The sequence below is a fragment of the Coregonus lavaretus genome (genome assembly GCF_964263955.1).
Source record: "Coregonus lavaretus genome assembly, chromosome: 12".
NCBI lineage: Eukaryota > Metazoa > Chordata > Actinopteri > Salmoniformes > Salmonidae > Coregonus > Coregonus lavaretus.
Window position 1 is genome coordinate 36167070 of NC_139999.1, and position 19273 is coordinate 36186342.

Here is a 19273-nt window from a genome sequence, read left to right on the forward strand (position 1 = left end):
TATTTGTAATAAATTATCAAACATTTCTAGAAACCTGTTTTTGCTTTATTATTATAGGGTAAGCTCAAGGGGGTGGTGTGTGTCTCTTTGTTAACAACAGCTGGTTCGCAATCTCTAATATTAGGGAAGTCTTGATTGTTCTGCTCGCTTGAGTTAGAATACCTCATGATAATCTGTAGACCATATTATTTACCAAGAGAGTTTTCATCTATATTTTTCGTAGCCGTGTATTTACCACCACAAACCAATGCTGGCACTAAGACCGCACTCAACAAGCTGTATAGGGCCATAAGCAAACAAGAAAACGATCACCCAGAGGCGGTGCTCCTAGTGGCCGGTGATTTTAATGCAGGAAAACAAAAATCTGTTTTATCTCATTTCTGCCAGCATGTCACCTCTGCAACTAGAGGCAAAAAAACTAGATCACCTTTACTCGACACACAGAGACGCATACAAAGCTCTCCCTCGCCATCCATTTGGCAAATCTGACCATAACTCTATCCTCCTGATTCCTGCTTACAAGCAAAAACTCAAACAGGAAGTACCAGTGGCACGCTCAATACGGAAGTGGTCCGATGAAGCGGATGCTAAGCTACAGGACTGTTTCGCTAGCACAGACTGTAATATATTACAGGACACATCTGATGGCATTGAGGAATGTACCACATCAGTCATCGGCTTCATTAATAAGTGCATCGTCGACGACGTCCCAACAGTGACCATACGTATATATCCCAACCAGAAGCCATGGATTACAGGCAACATCCACACTGAGCTAAAGGCTAGAGCCTCCACTTTCAAGGAGCGGGACACCAGTGGAGGCTGCTGAGGGGAGGACAGCTCATAATAATGGCTGGAATGGAGTGAATGGAATGGCATGTAACACACGGAAACCATGTGTTTGCTGTATTTGGTACCATTCCACTATTCTGCTCCAGCTATTACCACGAGCCCGTCCTAACCAAATAAGGTGCCACCAACCTCCTGTGCAGGACACCCTTCGCCCTCTGACGAACATTCAAACAGGCAAAGCTTCAATACAGGACTGAGATCGAATCTTACTACACCGGCTCATTCTCAAGGCCACAGGGCCAGACGGATTACCAGGACGCGTACTCAGAGCACGCGCTGACCAGCTGGAAAGTGTCTTTACTGACATTTTCATCCTCTCCCTTACCCAGTCTGTTTCAAGCAGACCACCAGTCCCTGTGCCCAAGAACGCAAAGGTAACCTGTGAATGACTATCGCCCCGTAGCACTCACATCTGTAGCCATGAAATGCTTTTAATGGCTGTTCATGGCTCACATCATCACCATCATCCCAGACACCCTGGACCCACTCCAATTTGCATACCACCCCAACAGATCCACAGATGACGCAATATCTATTGCACTCCACACTGCCCTTTCCCACTTGGACAAAAGGAACACCTATGTGAGAATGCTGTTCATTGACTACAGCGCAGCGTTAAACACCATCTTGCCCTCCAAGCTCATCACTAAGCTAAGGACCTTGGGACTGAACACCTCCCTCTGCAACTGGATCCTGGACTCCCTGACAGGATGCTACCAGGTGGTGAGGGTAGGCAACAACACATCTGCCACACTGACCTTCAACAAGGGGGCCCCTCAGGGGTGCCTGCTTGGTTCCCTCCTGTACTCCCTGTTCACGGTTGACGGTTGACTATGAGAAAGCATATAGGGAGGAGGGCAGTGTGGTGCCAGGACAACAACCTCTCCCTCAACGTCAGCAAGACAAAGGAGCTGATTGTGGACTACAGGAAACGGAGGGCCGAGCACGCCTCAATTCACATCGACGGGATTGTAGTGGAGCGGGTCGAGATCTTCAAGTTCCTCGGTGTCCACATCACTAAGGATCTATAATGGTCCAAACACACCAGCACAGTCGTGAAGAGGGCACAACAATGCCTCTTCCCCCTCAGGAGGCTCAAAAGATTTGGCATGGGCCATCAGATCCTCAAAATGTTCTACAGCTGCACCATGACTGGCTGCATCACCGCTTGGTATGGCAACTGCTTGGCATCACTGGGACCGAGCTCCCTGCCATCCAGGACCTCTATACCAGGTGGTGTCAGAGGAAGGCCCTAAATAAAAATTTTCAAAAACTCCAGCCACCCAAGTCAAAGACTGTTCTCTCTGCTACCGCACGGCAAGCGGTACCGCTGCACCAAGTCTGGAACCAACAGGACCCTGAACAGCTTCAACCCCCAAGCCATAAGACTGCTAAATAGTTAAATAGTTAACCAAATAGCTACCAGGACTATCTGCAGTGAGCCTTTTTGCAATAACTTTTTTCGACTCATCACCTATGCTGCTGCTACTGTTTACTATCTGTCACTTTATTCCTAGTTATATGTTATACAGTATATACCTCAATTACCTCGTACCCCATATCCTTGCACATCAACTCGGTACAGGTACCTCTTGTATCCAAGTTATTGTTACTCATGGTGGATCTATTATTGCATTTATTATTACTTGTTTTACTTTCTCTATTTTCTTTCTCTCCACATTGTTGAGAAGTTCCAGTAAATCCTAAACTTTTCACTGTTAGTCCACACCTGTTGTTTACGAAGCATGTGACGAATAAAATTAGATTTAACCCTCCCGTTGTCCTAGGGTCAAAATGACCCGCCACTGTGTTGAACCAACTTTATTTAATTCTTATATTTTTGGGATCATTTGTGAGAAGGAGGCAGTGAGACTTTAAAGAACGTATCACTGCCTCCTTCTCACAAATGATCCAAAAAATATAAAAATTAAATAAAGTTGGTTCAACACAGTGGCGGGTCATTTTGACCCTAGGACAACGGGAGGGTTAATGTTGCTGCATTTGTTGGGCGGAGCGCGCGAGGGCACAACTCCTCGCACACCTGTCGGCTGGACACCGGACACTGGGGAGTTTATGCCAGATGATGGCGAGTGTCTTTAATGTAATCTGAGGTTGTTTTTCGGCGACTATTAGGTCAACAGAGTCACTTAAGAAGGCAAAGTGAAATTATTATACCAGGGATTCATTTAAGGAGTTTGTTATAGCAGCGTCATAAACTTGGGACCGAATAACAACACCAAACTTTACAGCGGCAAACCCGTGCACCAAGGTGAATTCATGTAAACAAAATATAGAACTATTTTTCCCCTCTGCATTGCAACCAACTCAGATTATTGTTTACTGTACTTTAACGGCGCAATGGCTTCTCCGGGTGCCACCTCGAGCCCTTTGAGTATCCTGGCTCCCAAAACGAAGACAAAGAAGAAACATTTTGTACAGCAGAAAGTGGAGGTGTTCCGAGCCAGTGACCCTGTCCTAAGCGTCCTTATGTGGGGAGTCAATCACTCGGTACGTCGATTAAATCAATGTTTTTGTTGATGTTATTATTATTGTGTGTGTGTTCTAACAGTGTATCCACTGTCTGCAGATTAATGACCTGGTCCAGGTGCCTGTCCCCGTCATGCTGCTTCCTGATGACTTCAAAGCCAATACCAAGATCAAAGTCAACAACCATCTCTTCAACAAGTAGGCTACTATACTAGACTACGTACAGCACAATCTCTGTTTGTTAAACCAGCTCCGTAAAAAAATAGATATATTGATCCTTGCTCAAGTGGAGAGTTAACCATGTCATCTGATTATAAATCCCCTTGTTGACTCAATTGTTCCAAATTTGGCACACAATCTCTGCCAGGGCCGGCTCTAGCCTTTTGGTGGCTCTAAACACCCATTCTGCCATGGTGTGGAGATACATTTTTGCAGTTTCAAAGCTAATTTCCTGCAATTCTACACATTTTGTAAGGACTTGTGCCATGTTAATATGATATCTGAGTGAGAATGACTAACAAAATCAATGGAACTCAGGGCCTCTGGGCACATGCGCTGCGTGCCCGGTCGGTATTCCATCATAATTACTACAAGTTTTGATAGCTAGTTAGACTAACTACCAGTCTAAAAATGGTTTGCTGACATGGCTAATTGAGTGACTGTCAGTGACTGACATAACAAGAGAAAAACTGTTGATGCACAACATTTATTATTCTACTACCCCGACTGAGTTCCTAAAAAAAACAATATATATCCGAGGACCCCCGGACTGCTTATGTTGCTTATGCCTGGAACCGGCCCTGAGCTCTGCCACAAACCAATTTTCTGTTCATGCAATAATTGCATATTAGAAGATAGGTTTGTCTATGTTTATCTGAATTTCAAAGGTGAACACTACCTATGAAGCTGCATTCTGTGCAGAGATGTGAGAGGGAGTGTTTGTGGGAAACACTGACCTTAAGCATTGTTGAGAGCTTTGCAGCCTTGCAGGTTTTGTAAGAAGGAGGATTTACAGTAAAGTGCTCCTACTATTCTAAAAGAGAAAGAAATGTCCTGTGTGTGGACCATAGCAGGGATTGTTTAACCTCTGGGTGCAGCTCAGCTCACACAAACACTATGATGCTCAATGGCTAAGTAGACAGCGCAATTAGACTCACGATGACATGTCCACTGAAAGGAATGTGAAAGGCATCGGACACAGAGAGAACGTGTGTGTGTGTGTGTGTGTGTGTGTGTGTGTGTGTGTGTGTGTGTGTGTGTGTGTGTGTGTGTGTGTGTGTGTGAGACACACACACACACACACACACACACAGATAAGTGACAGGGATAAATCTTTTTTTTTTTAATCTGTATTTCTTCTTGTATTTCTCGAAGGCCAGAGATTGTGTTGTTATTGTACAGTGGGGTCCTGCATGTTTCCTAGCAGAGACCGTAAACTATATAAACCTCAATGAGATTTAGTAGTTTTTCCAATCCTTTAATCTGGTCAGGAATTCAGGCCATGGTGAAGGATTGCTCCCACGTTACTTTGTTTGGATTCTTTTTAATTTGCACAAGAATAAGAAAGCCCTTTGAAATAATTTTGGAATGATAGGCATAGTGGTTCAGATATCATAATATCAATCAGATGTCCTCAGAAATGCCTTCCACTATTATTAATCCAATTAATATTGCAATGCTATTTTTACAGTAGCCCTTGGACTGCAAAACCTACTCAACCAAAATGGTTATTGCACAATATAATTTATTTGAGCTTGTCCTCAGATTATTCTTCAATACATTATTCACAATATTAATCAGTTATTGCGCTCAGTTGTACAAGTTGCTCATTCTGATCCCTGTATTTAGTCTGTTCTCTGCTTTCCTCCCTAAGTGGTAGTACACAGCTGAAAGCACCTGGGAGAGTGATTAGAAGCATGGTGTTCCATTTCTGAACAATGAAGTGTGAAATTCCTGCCTCAAGTAGGGAGAGGAGAGGGAAAGAGAGAGGGAGATTAGATTTGAGATTTTAGTCATTTAGCAGACGCTCTTATCCAGAGCGATTTACACGAGCAATTAGGGTCAAGGGCACATCGACAGATTTTTCACCTAGTCGGCTCGGGGATTAGAACCAGCAACCTTTCGGTTACTGGCACAACGCTCTTAACCACTAAGCTACCTGCCGCCCCAAAACAACACACAGAAAAGAGGCCAAATGATATCCATGTCCTCAGGGTTAATACCAGTAGTGTGTCAGGTCATTAAGTTGAAGTCTGGTTCTGGTGTTTCTCATGTTTGTCGAGAAGATGTAGAAATATAGTCCTAATGTTTGTGAATGTTGAATTCATATAGGCCTAACCTTATAAAACCCATAGAATTAGAATGAGTAGAAGAGGCATCCCCATTCATTCTATTTGTTAGATCAGTAATCCCAAACATTAAAAAAAGATTATAAAGCTGTAATAAACATGATCAATAGTTACACTTTTGATCTCTTATTTGTTCCTCTACAGAGAGAATCTTCCAGGACATTTCAAGTTCAAAGAGTATTGTCCACAGGTGTTCCGCAATCTCCGAGAGCGCTTTGGAATCGAGGATCTGGATTATCAGGTATGAATACCCACACACACACACCAACATGGTGAGTCTTTATAAACTCTGTGGCTTTGATGGCCTACTAGAAAGGGAGTAGGTTTGAATGCGGCAGTTTTAAATTTGCATGAGGTTGGCATAATATTTGCATGGATCAGTTGGTAGGTAAGGTCTGTGTTCACTGCATGTTCTCACATAATGGTGTCTGTTCACTTTCATTGTCACAGGTTATGTGGCATGTAATAGGGGCTCGTGTGATTTGGGGGAGAGTTGCCATTTAAAGGTGATGGAATTTTAACGGGCCGATGCCCGTTTAATCAGTCATATCCCCATTTTCTTCTAAGAGATGCATCTACCATCTGTTTTGATGGTGTGTTAGAAAAACATTAACTCCACATTAATTTACGTTTCAGTCATGAAAACATCTGTCAAAGTTAGATTTTGTGGTTAATCATCCCTTTATGTACAGAGATGTAAATGTTTTCCATAACAAAAACAAAGGAAAAGTTTGTAGGTATTATTGGTGGCTGTTGCACTTCTCTTATCCTCTATGATTCACAGGTTTCTCTGGCCCGCAGCCCTCCAGTGAAGGACGGGGATGGCCAAGGAGTGGGGCTGCTGCTGACATCATACGACCGCACCCTGAAACTCAAACAGATCTCCAGTGAGGAAGTGGAGGACATGCACAACATCCTGTCTGAATATCACCAGGTAACAACACTGGAACCCTATTCCCATCTGGCACCCTATTCCCTTTAGTGCACAACTGTGCAACAGTGAGAGTGCAAAGCTGGTCCTGGAGACTCTGGAGATGGATGTTTAAGCTTTTGTTCGAACTCAGCATTAAAGGGATACTTCGGGATTTTGACAATGAGGCCCTTTATCTACTTCCCCAGAGTCAGATAAACTCGTGGATACCATTTTTATGTCTCTGTGTCCAGTATGAAGAAAGTTGGATGTAGTTTTGCGAGCCAATGCTAACTAGCATTAGCGCAATGACTGGAGTTCTATGGGTATCTGCTAGCATGCTATACAGCTGATTCAATTAGTGATTATTTCAATCATGTGTTTTAGTGCTGGGCTGGAACAATAGCCTGCACATCCTGTACAGTAATCTCCTATAAAGATGCAGCATCACACTTAAATTAAATAACGGCCCAGCAAAATAACGGCAATAAGCTCTTGAACACCTCACCCACATCATCCCTGGTTCTCCCTCTCCACCAGTACATAGTGACGTGTCACGGCAGCACGCTGCTGCCTCAGTTTCTGGCCATGTACCGGGTGACCGTGGAGAGTGAGGACACCTACCTCATCGTTATGAGGAACATGTTCAGCCACAGGCTCAACGTTCACAGGAAGTACGACCTCAAGGTATCGATCAATAACATTATTTTATAAAGACCTTTTTGCATCAGCAGTAGACACAAAGAAAGTCCTATACACTTTTTCAGTATATCTTTTTTAGGTTATTTTGAGTGCAACCACATTTAGTTTTTCAACTATATTACGTAACAACATTTAGCCCATATATTCAGATCACTCATCACTGTTCTAGGATGTTCCATGTTGTGGATATGAGGTATGTTAGTGGTTTGGGCTCAGGATAAAGTTTGTCTACTTACAATGATGTGGTTATATTGTGATTATGCTCTCACACAGACAGACCACTAGAGGGAACACTGGTGCCATTACCCATTCTGTTCACAGTAGTTTTGCTCAGTTCCACCATAGATGTAATTACTGGCAGTGAAGGAAAGCAACCTGGCTCTCTGCCCCGTTAGAGGAGAATAAGGCAGCCTCACAAAGTTACACACAAACACAGGGAAACTTCATTTACACACACTGGAACATAGGTACATGGGGATGGTTCTGAAAGGTACATAGAAAGGAATAATGAATATAAACATATAGGCTACAATGACTATAGCAGAGTAACAAATGGGTATGAATGAGCTTCAACAGTGTAATGGCATAGAACTGAAATACCACAATATGAAGGATGGTATATGATAATACACTGCAATGATGAGCAATAGCAACTAGAGCTAAGAACTGTATATGATAATAGATATAGTAGGCTATTACACAGTAATGCACAACAACAATGACTAATCGACCAGTAGATGGTGAATGCTATTACATTTACACTTATGTCATTTAGCAGACGCTCTTATCCAGAGCGACTTACAGGAGCAATTAGGGTTAAGTGCCTTGCTAAAGGGCACATCGACAGATTTTTCACCTAGTATTACACAGTAATACAATGTAACCAAAGGACTTTTACAAGTATCAAATAGATAGTAAATAGGAAACAGTAAATAGCCACTACTAATTGCAGATAATACCAACAACAACAAAAATAACAAGGAGGAACACAGCTACTTCAGCACAAACTGCAACGATAACAACGATAAGAACAACTTACCTTGTTTAGGCATCCCATACAGAGCCTTCAGAATGTAATCACACCCCTTGACTTTTTCCACATTTGGTTGTGTTACAGCCTGAATAGAAAATGTATTACATAGCGATTTTTTTTGGTCACTGGCCTACACACAATAGCCCATAATGTCAGTGGAATTATGTTTGTAGAAATTTTTACAAATTAATTAAAAATGAAAAGCTGAAATGTCTTGAGTCAATAAGTATTCAACCCCTTTGTTATGGCAAGCCTAAATAAGTTCAGGGGTAAAAATGTGCATAACAAGTCACATAATATTGTCACAAATGGCACACTATTCCCTTTTATAGTGCACTAATTTTGACAGAGCTCTGAACAGGATTATGGCTCTAGGCAGAAGCTTTGCTTTGGCGTTTCTGATTTATTCTACAATTCAAACATTCCACCTACACCGAAAGACGTGGATGGAATTCTTCACTTTTATAGTGTGAACTTCGGCCATGAACAAATTTACCGGCACCTGATATCACCTTTCCTACGGGAACAGCTGAGCCGCTCTGCGAATGTACACAGGAAACGCCGCAGCGCAGCTGAGACCGGTGTCAACCCCAACAAGCTGCTTGTTATTTTCAGTCTGCTACTCTGTGGCGATGTACACCCCTGTCCTGAAACAAACACCACAAAGCAAGCTAAAAAGCTATGCCCAAACTGCGGTAAGACCATAAGGAAGAATTAAAAAGCGGTGGCTTGCGACATTTGTGATTTGTTTGTTCACATAAAGTGTGGAGCTATCCAACGCTTGTCATATGATGAAGCTGTAAAGTTTCAAAATAACATTTCGCTTGTTTGCAATGTATGCTGTTTAAATATGGTGCCGAACATTGGGATGCTGGACACAAGCAGGGATGATGAGTGCAATCTAGATGAGATAGTCGATGTATCAGCAGTGGGCACAGAAAATAACATGTTTGACTGTTTCAAGCGGAGAGGACTTAACTTCATCCATGTGAACGCACGGAGCCTGCTGCCGAAATTAGAGGAATTAAAACTCCTTGCTTCTAACACACGGGCTGCAGTAGTTGCTGCGACTGAGACATGGCTCGATGGGTCAATTGAGGACAACGAGGTTGAGCTACCGGGTTATAGCATTCATAGAATTGACCGAAACGGTGGTGGCGTGTGTGTTTTTACTAGGAATTATGTGCATTTTAACCCTAGTTTGGATCTGAAAATGGATGGTCTTGAAGCTGCATGGGTAGATATACTTCTTCCTAAATGTCATCCTATACTTGTTGGTGTGTGCTATCGGCCTCCTAAGCAGAATAATATATATGCTTTACTTGAATCGAATTGCTGTGATCACAATGTATTTGCTGATAGGGAATGTATTCTGCTTGGCGATTTTAATACAAATGTGCAGTTATCACCCAGTAAATGCCATGTATAACTTTAATCAGTTATTTGGACTAAAACAACTGATTGTTGAGCCAACCCGGGTGTGTATTGACAGTAAATCAACTTTGGATTTGATTATTGTATCAGACCAAGAGAACGTCTGTCAGTCAGGAGTCTTAAATATTGGTTTTAGTGATCATATGGTAACCTACTGTACCCGTAAGAAATCAAAAATGCTACTTGAGCCAGGTAATGACTACATGAACGTACGGTCTATGAAATAATACTCAAAGGAACATTTTGTAGAAGTACTTGGAATTTTGGATTGGTCTCATGTACTAAACTGTGATGATGTTGATCAAGCTTGGTATATTTTTAAAGATCTGTTTCTGTCTGCACTCGACTCTCTGGCTCCAATTTAAACAAAATCGAATCAAACAGCGGTCAGGGAAATGGAACAGGGATTGCTACCAGGCCAAATTCAGAACGACAAATCTACAACAAAATGATGATGGTTATATTAACTGTAGAAATCAGGCAAGAAACAAAATGGATAAGGCCAAATCCCAACATTACATAGACGCTGTTAATGACAACTTACATCAGCCTCGTAAACTGTGGAACATTTTAAAGGACATTGGCTCAAAAACTCCCCATAAGGTAATATTCCTGTAGTATTGGCCTGGATATTGAGGATGTGTTATGATATGACCAGGCAAAGGTTGCAAATTATTTGAACACATTTTTTACCACTATAGCCTCATCTCTGGTTAAGAAGTTACCGACCTGCTCTGGACACTATGGCCAGTCTTTCATTACGAACATTTACCATAGCAAAGGTATCACAAATTATTTGTTTGAGCTGTGCATGGTGACAGAGGATAAAGTTTACAATCTACTATGCTTAATGACCACAAACAAAGCAACTGGGCCGGATAACCTTCCTGCAAGATTCATAAAGAATAGTGCTTGTGTCACTGCTAAAATGATAATGCATATTGTAAACCTTAGTAGTGGTACATTTCCCAATGATCTCAAAACAGCCCGGGTGGTTCCGCTCCACAAGAAGAGCAGTAAAACAAATGTGGGAAACTACAGGCCTGTGTTGATCCTCAGCACCTTATCCAAAGTTGTTGAGAGATTCGTTTTTAATCAGCTTGAGGGATACCTTCTCCAGCACAAACTTCTTTATGAACTCCAATCTGGCTTTAGAACAGCTCATTCCACTGATACTTGCCATATCCACCTTTTTTGACCACATCAAGAAGGAAAGTGAGAAGGGGAACTATACAGGTATGGTCATGTTAGACTTGCAGACAGCTTTTGACACTGTGGACCATGATATTCTCCTGATGAAACTGAAATGCATGGGTCTAAATGATTTAGCAGTGAATTGGTTTAGGTCTTATCTGACCAACAGAACACAAGTATGTAATGTTGGTGATGTTCTGTCAGAGGCCAAATAAATATCCTGTGGAGTACCGCATGGATAAATTTTAGGGCCTCTATTTCTTATATATGTTAATGATATGCCAGATACAGTAAAGTGCAAGCTCCTGCTTTATGCTGATGACTCAGCCATACTGGTATCAGGGAAGGATACAGTTTACATAGAGGAGACCCTGAGTAAGGAATTGCATTTTGTTAGAGATTGGTTGACTGACAACAAATTGTTGCTACATTTGGGAAAAACTGAATCGATTTTGTTTGGAACAAAACGTAGATTGCTTAGGGCTGACAAGATAAAGGTAAACTGTGCAGGCAAGGAGATTGAATCTAAAACAAGTGTAACTTATCTTAGTGTGTCCCTAGATCAATCCCTTAATGGAGACTTGATTGCTGCTAAAATTATTTCTAAAATGGCGAACAAATTGAAATGTTTATATCATAACACTAGATATTTTAACATCAAAGTTAAGAAACTGCTTGTCTCAACCTTGATTCAGTGTCATTTTGATTATGCCTGCTCTGCTTGGTAAAGTGGGCTATCAAAAAAGCTGAAAAAGAGAATGCAGGTCATGCAAAATAATGTTATCAGGTATATGCTGAATGTCCCCCTAGGACCCACATAGGGGTACAGGAGTTCCGGGAGGTGGGCTTGTTGCCTTTGGAGTCCAGAATGGACCAACTTAAACTTAATCATATGTTTGACATCTTAAATGATCGTGCCCCAGGTTATATGAAAAACCACATTGATATGGTCTTTAACCAACACAGTTACAATACTAGAGCTAGTGTTATGTCTTGTAAAATCCCAAGAGTAAACAGTATTGCAAGGAGCACATTTTTCTATACCGGCATTTGTCTATGGAATAGCCTCCCCTTGGAGATCAAGCAAAGAAAAAGTAGAAATAGCTTTAAAAAGCAGGTAAAGGTTTTCATTTGGACAAGGTTGTCTAAGTAAGAGAAACCACTCCACTGCCCCCTACTGCTGGTCAGGTGTATTTATTTGAATGATAGGGATGATGTGCAATGAATAGATTGTTTTAATGTGAAATTAATATGGCTGATTTTTAAGGTTAGGGAAAAGTGCAGTGAATATTGCCCTTTTTTAGGATGTCAATATAAATGAATGTATTTATGGTTGTTTGTAATTTTGTCTTGCCTTTTAATCATGATGTGTTATTGTTTTTACCATCGAGGACCATTTTGGAAACAAGCGTTTTAATTAATACTTTCAAGTGATATCCTCTGGGTCCACATTGTACATTTTGTTGTATATGTCTGTTACCCTAAATAAATTCAATTCAATGGACTCACTCTGTGTGCAATAATAGTGTTTAACATGATTTTTTAATGACTACCTCATCTCTTTCCCCCACACATACAATTATCTTTAAGGTCCCTCAGTGGAGCAGTGAATTTCAAACACAGATTCAACCACAAAGACCAGGGAAGTTTTCCAGTGCCTCACAAAGAAGTGCACCCATTGGTAGATGGGTAAAAAAGCAGACATTGAATATCCTTTTCGGCATGGTGAAGTTATTAGTCAAACTTTGGATGGTGTATCAATACACCCAGTCACTACAAAGGCGTCCTTCCTAACTGAGTTGCCGGACAGGAAGGAAACCACTCAGGGATTTCACCATGAGGCCAAAGGTGACTTTAAAACATTTTGAGTTTAATGGCTGTGATAGGAGAAAACTGACGATGGATCAACAACATTGTAGTTACTCCACAATACTAACGTAATTGACAGAGTGAAAAGAAGGAAGCTTGTACAGAATACAAATATTCCAAAACATGCATCCTGTTTGCAACAAGGCACTAAAGTAATACTGCAAAAACTGTGGCAAAGAAATTAACTTTTTGTCCTGAATACAAATTGTTATATTTGGGGCAAATCCACTCTCCATATTTTCAAGCATAGTGGTGGCTGCATGTTATGGGTATGCTTGTAATTGTTAAGGACTGGGGAGTTTTTCAGCATAGAAAAGGAACAGAATGGAGCACAGGCAAAATCCTAGAGGAAAACCTGGTTCAGTCTGCCTTCCACCAGACATTGGGAGATTAATTCACCTTTCAGCAGGACAATAAGCTAAAACACAAGGCCAAATTCTACAGTGGAGTTGCTTATCAAGAAAACAGTGAATGTTCCTGAGTAGCCAAGTTACAGTTTTGACTTAAATCTGCTTGAACATTAAAAAAATTAAATAATGGGCAAACATTTTACATTTTAGTCATTTAGCAGACGCTCTTATCCAGAGCGACTTACAGTTAGTGAGTGCATACATTTTTCATACTTGCCCCCCGTGGGAATCAAACCCACAACCCTGGTGTTGCAAGTGCCATGTTCTACCAACTGAGCTACAGGAGGCCAAACGTCAACAATCCAGGTGTGGAAAGCTCTTAGAGACTTACAGCTGTAATGGCTGCCAAAGGTGATTTTAACATGTATTGATTGATTTCAGGGGGTTAAGTACTTATCTAACTATTGTATTAGTGTTTTATTTTTCATAAATGTTTTACAAATGTTAGAATTTTTATTCCACTTTGACATTACAGATTATTTTGTGTAAATCGTTAACAACAAATGACAATTAAAAACATTTTTGTCCCACTTTGAACACAATAAAATGTGGAAAAAGTTGAGGGGTGTGACTTTCTGAAGGCACTGTAACTCCCTCACTATCTCACACTGGAATAACACTGGCCGGGCCCAGGACGTATTTATACCCTTACCAGAGCGTGCAACGGAACTGTCTGACCAGTACAGGGCTAGCAAGGAGCATCTGACCAATCAGAGAATGTGAGATAAGTGTATGGACAGAGTGTGACACGCATGGGGAGAGTCTGATTTGCTAGAGCCACGAGCTGGAGGTGATTCTAAATCTCTCACTTGAGAGGGAGAGCCAGTCTTTGCGGCGCCAGCCAGATGTAAATAAGTAACACACGCTGGACAATAGTCCTACAATGCCCTCGGCAGTAACATTCGTAACAGGCAGGTTTTTAAACAGAATTTGTTATTTTATCAGGGGTCCCTGGTGTCCCGTGAAGCAAGTTTAAAGGAAAAGGTAAGATCATAGCAAAATCTCTAAATTATTTCTTTTCAAGAGTGATTTGTGGGATATTTTGACTTTATCAACAAAAAGCTGGCACCATGTAGATCTAAATTGGTTCTCTTATTGACTTTCTCCCTCCCCTCTTTCTCATTGTGTTTTCAGGAGAAAGAGTTGCCCACGTACAAAGATGTGGACTTCAGGAATAACATGCAGAAGGTTTATGTGAGTGAGGAGGAGAAGGAGAGGATCATGGACAAGCTCAACAGAGACGTGGAGGTGAGTGTCAGAGACATGGCACAGCATCAGTTGCACAGTAATACAATATGCATCAGTACAGAGTGGCTGGCTGGGAGGGATGCCCCAGTGTGTGTTGAGAGGGAGGAAAGATGTACAGACAAATGTGACTGATCTTTTGTAAGTGGCTAACTGTACTGTTTGTCTTTTCTTCTGTGTGTGTGTGTCTGTCTCCCTCTGTCTCTCTCTCTCTTTCTCTCTCCAGTTTCTGGTGCGTCTGAGGATCATGGACTACAGCCTGCTGCTGGGGATCCACGATGTGGGCCGGGCGGAGGAGGAGGAGATGGAGGAGGAGTCGTATGATGATTATGATGCGGAGGACGAGGAGGAGGAGAACAGCCTGACTCCTGCCGCTGTTCCTGCTGTGGGCTCCTATGGCACCTCCCCTGAGGGCATCGCTGGCTACATGAACTCCTTTAAACCCCTGGGGCCCGGGGAGTTTGACCCTTATGTAGACGTCTACGCCATTCAGAGTGCTGTGGGTGAGTCCCCATAGAGATCCTACAATTCACTTCTAGAATTAAAGTTTTCCCGACCAAGATGACAGATATATAGGCATATTTCTAGGATGACAATTTCCTTTCTAGTGTTCTATTTAGTTTCTGTGTTCTATTTAATTCTGAGTCCCAACAAGTGAATATTGTAGCTGAACAGAACAATGATTCAAAGAGGATGGTTTCTTTTTTGATGTCTTGGAGGTTTTGTATGGTCATTGATGATCTAACTTTTGGATACATTGACTTATACCATGGCATTGTTGAATACTCATTTCTGATTGGCTTGAAGGGCATTCTAGAGCGTGAATTATTTCCTTTCCTACAATGGATGGATCTAATCCTGAATGCTGATTGGTTAACCTCATTCTAGCCGGTGTCTATTCCACGAGTTACACCGGCTAAATCTATGACCTTAAAATGCCAGTTTACTCTGTTTCATCTGACTGCACAATCCACTGTCTCATCAGCCCAGCCAGACAATTTATAAACTTGATAATCATTATAAAAAGCATCTAGACATTATCTCAGATTTCTTTTAGACTAACATTTAGTTTTCAACAACAGACATTTGTATAAACCTTGCTGTCTGTCTCTCCGACATTTGCAACATTGTTTCAATATTCAAGTTCGATCTCCAGCCATCCCATAGTAATGAATGTGTCGGGAGTCGGGACAAGACAGACAGACAGGCAGGCACCGTTTCTCAGCCAGCCGAAATCATGGATCAGCTGGCATTATTTTTATGGATATATACAAAGAAAGGTCAGTTGAAAAAAGGTAAAACGAAACGAAGTGCAGCTAGTTTGCAGTCTTTCCAGCTTCAGTTTGAAGTGATTGTGTTAGCTGTGTTGTTGGCTAGCTCCTCTGAATAACAGTGTCCTGACGAGAGAGCACATTTTCTATGCCAGGTGAAGTCGCACCTCATTAGCTCATTCTTATGGCTGTATCTAAATAAATGTCACTAGAAAACAGCAATGCAAATGCGCCTACTGTTGTTATTCTGGCTGCACTGTTTGACGTGACTGTAAGTTAGCCGTAGTTGGCTAGCTAGCAAGCAAGGGATAAGAACGTTGGCAGCCAGTATGGCAATGGAACATTTACAACGTATGACTGGGTCACGTCCATAGATAGAGAACAAAAAGACTGAACGACTGGGTCGCGTCTCTGCCAACCGAACCGATAGAACGAACGACCAGCCGGCTTGGGTAGCAACCCTAGATTTGTGTCGGGACTATATCTTGTGGAAGGATGAAATAGTATGAATAAATATGTCAATCATTATTTGAATATGTTGGTAACCCGTTGTATAAAAGTGATAATGCACTCGAAGCCGGTGTTTGGAGGATATATTGGCACGGTTTGCCGACTTCGTCTCGGGCTTATAAAACCTATGCCAATATATCCTCCAAACACCGGCTTCTCAGGCATTATCACTTATATAACACACGGTATATTAGTTCGGTAGAATTCAATGTTCTATGTTTGAGCTGCTTTTGAAAGCAAAAGTCGAATTGAAAACATTATTGGCCTTGTTGAATTAGATTTTCATAATAGCAAACTAGGAGTGATGGTTCGGTTAGCTAAACTAGCAAGTCTGTTTGTTTGGTTACTAAGGCAACTACTGTCGCTATCTAGTGAACTTGCTAGCTACTTCAGTAGATGTTGAACACATTTCTAGCGGCAGGGTCATTCCTAATATGCAGTTACTTTTCTGTCCCCAGGAAATATCAGTTCTTATTTAGTGTAAAATGTGGATTCCAAAAGGCTTTAAATATAAGGTCAGGTGTCCTTTACCTTAAAAACTCCAAAATACGGATCCTGAAAGGGAATTTTATGTATTTTAAACACTTTTTGTCAGTGGATGTAGGCGTTTTTGCCATGTCTCCAGGTGTTATTTATCAATTTCCACAAGAAATATAAGCCATAAAATCATAAAATGTTAAAAATCTTTCATTATTTTATAGTCCTAGTTAGTCTCTTTCATCAATAGTTTTTTTGCATGAATATTGTATTTATTATTATTTTATTTAAGATTTTCTGTGTGTCCCTGATATCACTTTCCACCCTGTTAGTTTGTTGTAATTCTCCATTTAAGTAAACATCCCCTTCCTACAATGACACCACATTCAGGAAGTGTCATAATTTCTTTGGTGGGAAAGCTATGGTGCAAAACTACAAACACTCAGTTGTATCTATTTTTCCATGTTTCATGTTGTCTATGTCCCTAACGACTGGAACGAACTGCAAAAAAACACTAAAACTGGACAGTTTTATCTCCGTCTCTTCATTCAAAGACTCAATCATGGACACTCTTACTGACAGTTGTGGCTGCTTCGCGTGATGGATTGTTGTCTCTACCTTCTTGCCTTTGTGTTGTTGTCTGTGCCCAATAATGTTTGTACCATGTTTTGTACTGCTACCATGTTGTGCTGTTGCCATGTTGTGTTGCTACCATGCTGTGTTGTCATGTGTTGCTGCCATGCTATGTTGCTGTCTTAGGTCTCTCTTTATGTAGTGTTGTGATGTGTCTCTTGTCGTGATGTGTGTTTTGTCCTATACAGTATATATATTTTTTGTCCCCGTCCACGCAGGAGGCCTTTTGCCTTTTGGTAGGCCGTCATTGTAAATAAGAATTTGTTCTTAACTGAATTAAATAAATACAAATAAATATCCACCCTGTTAGGCTAAATTATAGAGAACATTAAAAAAATAATCGAAATGTTAAAATATGTTGATAGAAATGTTAAGATCCTGTTCAAGTGTTCACCATTATGCTAGCTCAAACTTGCTCACTCACAGAGCTATGGCTAATTTAGGCTCAACGTTACTGTGGGTTCCACCCTGTCAGGATAATGTGCCTAACAAATTTGAAAATGCACCCAAAAATGTAAGTGCCTGAGCTTGACCAATATGTTTTTCTGAAAGTCAAATATCATTTTTCTGATAGAATACAAAACAAAAAGGTAAAATAAAATTTAAAAAATCCTAAAGTTTTGAGGTCCAAATGGCACCGCATTGTAGGAATGACCCGGCAAATGAACACATTTCTAGCGGCAAATGTGTTAAATTATAGCCATGGTATAAAAGGGATAATCAACTCTGGAAAAGAATGCAGCTCCTTCCACGTCATTCATTATTTTCCATAGAACGCATAGCCTCTTGTTGATTATCCCTTAGACACAGTGATGATGAATAGTGAACTTGTGGGCACAATGGGTACAATCCTAACCTGAGATACCCATGACTTACTTACTTGATACTGCATCAATGTGTCAATGAGAGATTTGTGTGAAAATGTATCATGTGCTTCCAAATCCAGTTAGGATTTGTCTCGTACTGTATTAAGCCGTATACAGTACAGTAGCTACATGTATACCTCACAGTCAGTAGGGGAGTGATGATCATCCATCCACTGTGTGATAGCCTATTACTCACTGTCTGTCTTGCTGCTGTAGGTGCACCCCAGAGGGAAGTGTACTTCATGGGTCTGATTGACGTCCTGACCCACTATGACACCAAGAAGAAAGCCGCTCGTGCTGCCAAGACCGTCAAACACGGGGTGAGTGACACACTGATGTGTGCATGCGTGCAAAAGAGTTGTGAGTATACATTCTGAACTGTACTTTAGAACCTTTTAGGGGTTAGGAAATACCCACATTTATCTATTTGTTTTCAAGATGTCTTCACTATCTGAAAAGTTAAAGTTCTTATTGTTGTTGGTTTATCAATATCTGTATTTGTTTGATATGTTGTGTTTTTGTGATTCCTAGTCTGGAGCAGAAATCTCCACCGTTCACCCTGAGCAGTATGCCAAGAGGTTCCGTGAGTTCATTGCTAAGATCTTTGTCTAGCACACAGCTACAGCTACAGAACCATGGCCGACTCAATACGAAAACACTCACCATTTACTACCTTGTTGTTACAATTCATTATCCGACAGATACTGTATGTATATTTGATTCTAATATTTAACTATATCTGCCTTTTGATTTCATGAATCAATTCAAGTAGATGTTTTTGTAAATAGATAACTACAGAGCAAATATACAGTATATTAACTAAGAAAAGTTTTTAAAAGAGCTATTTATTTAATTGAAGTTAAAAAAGACTCTTGGTACTAGCTTTGTTACCTGTGGCACACGAGAGAAACATCATCGTCACATGCCTCGAGTTCTGGTTTTCTGGAATTTTGGAGACCTGGCAGAGTTCTATTCTCTGTGGAAGTCTGACAACCGAGTGCGTTTTAATGGCTTCCGTGACAATGGGAAGAG

General features: G+C 41.1%; 1 protein-coding gene across 1 annotated transcript; it reads left to right on the forward strand.

Moving 5' to 3' along the window:
- Window positions 1-3210: 3210 nt before the first annotated feature.
- LOC311138815 (phosphatidylinositol 5-phosphate 4-kinase type-2 gamma-like) lies at window positions 3211-18853 on the forward strand (the record flags this gene model as incomplete). Its single annotated transcript, XM_084173627.1, has 10 exons — window positions 3211-3360; window positions 3440-3537; window positions 5832-5928; window positions 6472-6621; window positions 7138-7284; window positions 14185-14223; window positions 14374-14487; window positions 14711-14987; window positions 18458-18561; window positions 18773-18853. The coding sequence occupies 10 exons, from the start codon at window positions 3211-3213 to the stop codon at window positions 18851-18853; spliced, it is 1257 nt and encodes a 418-aa protein (XP_084029753.1).
- Window positions 18854-19273: the final 420 nt, after the last annotated feature.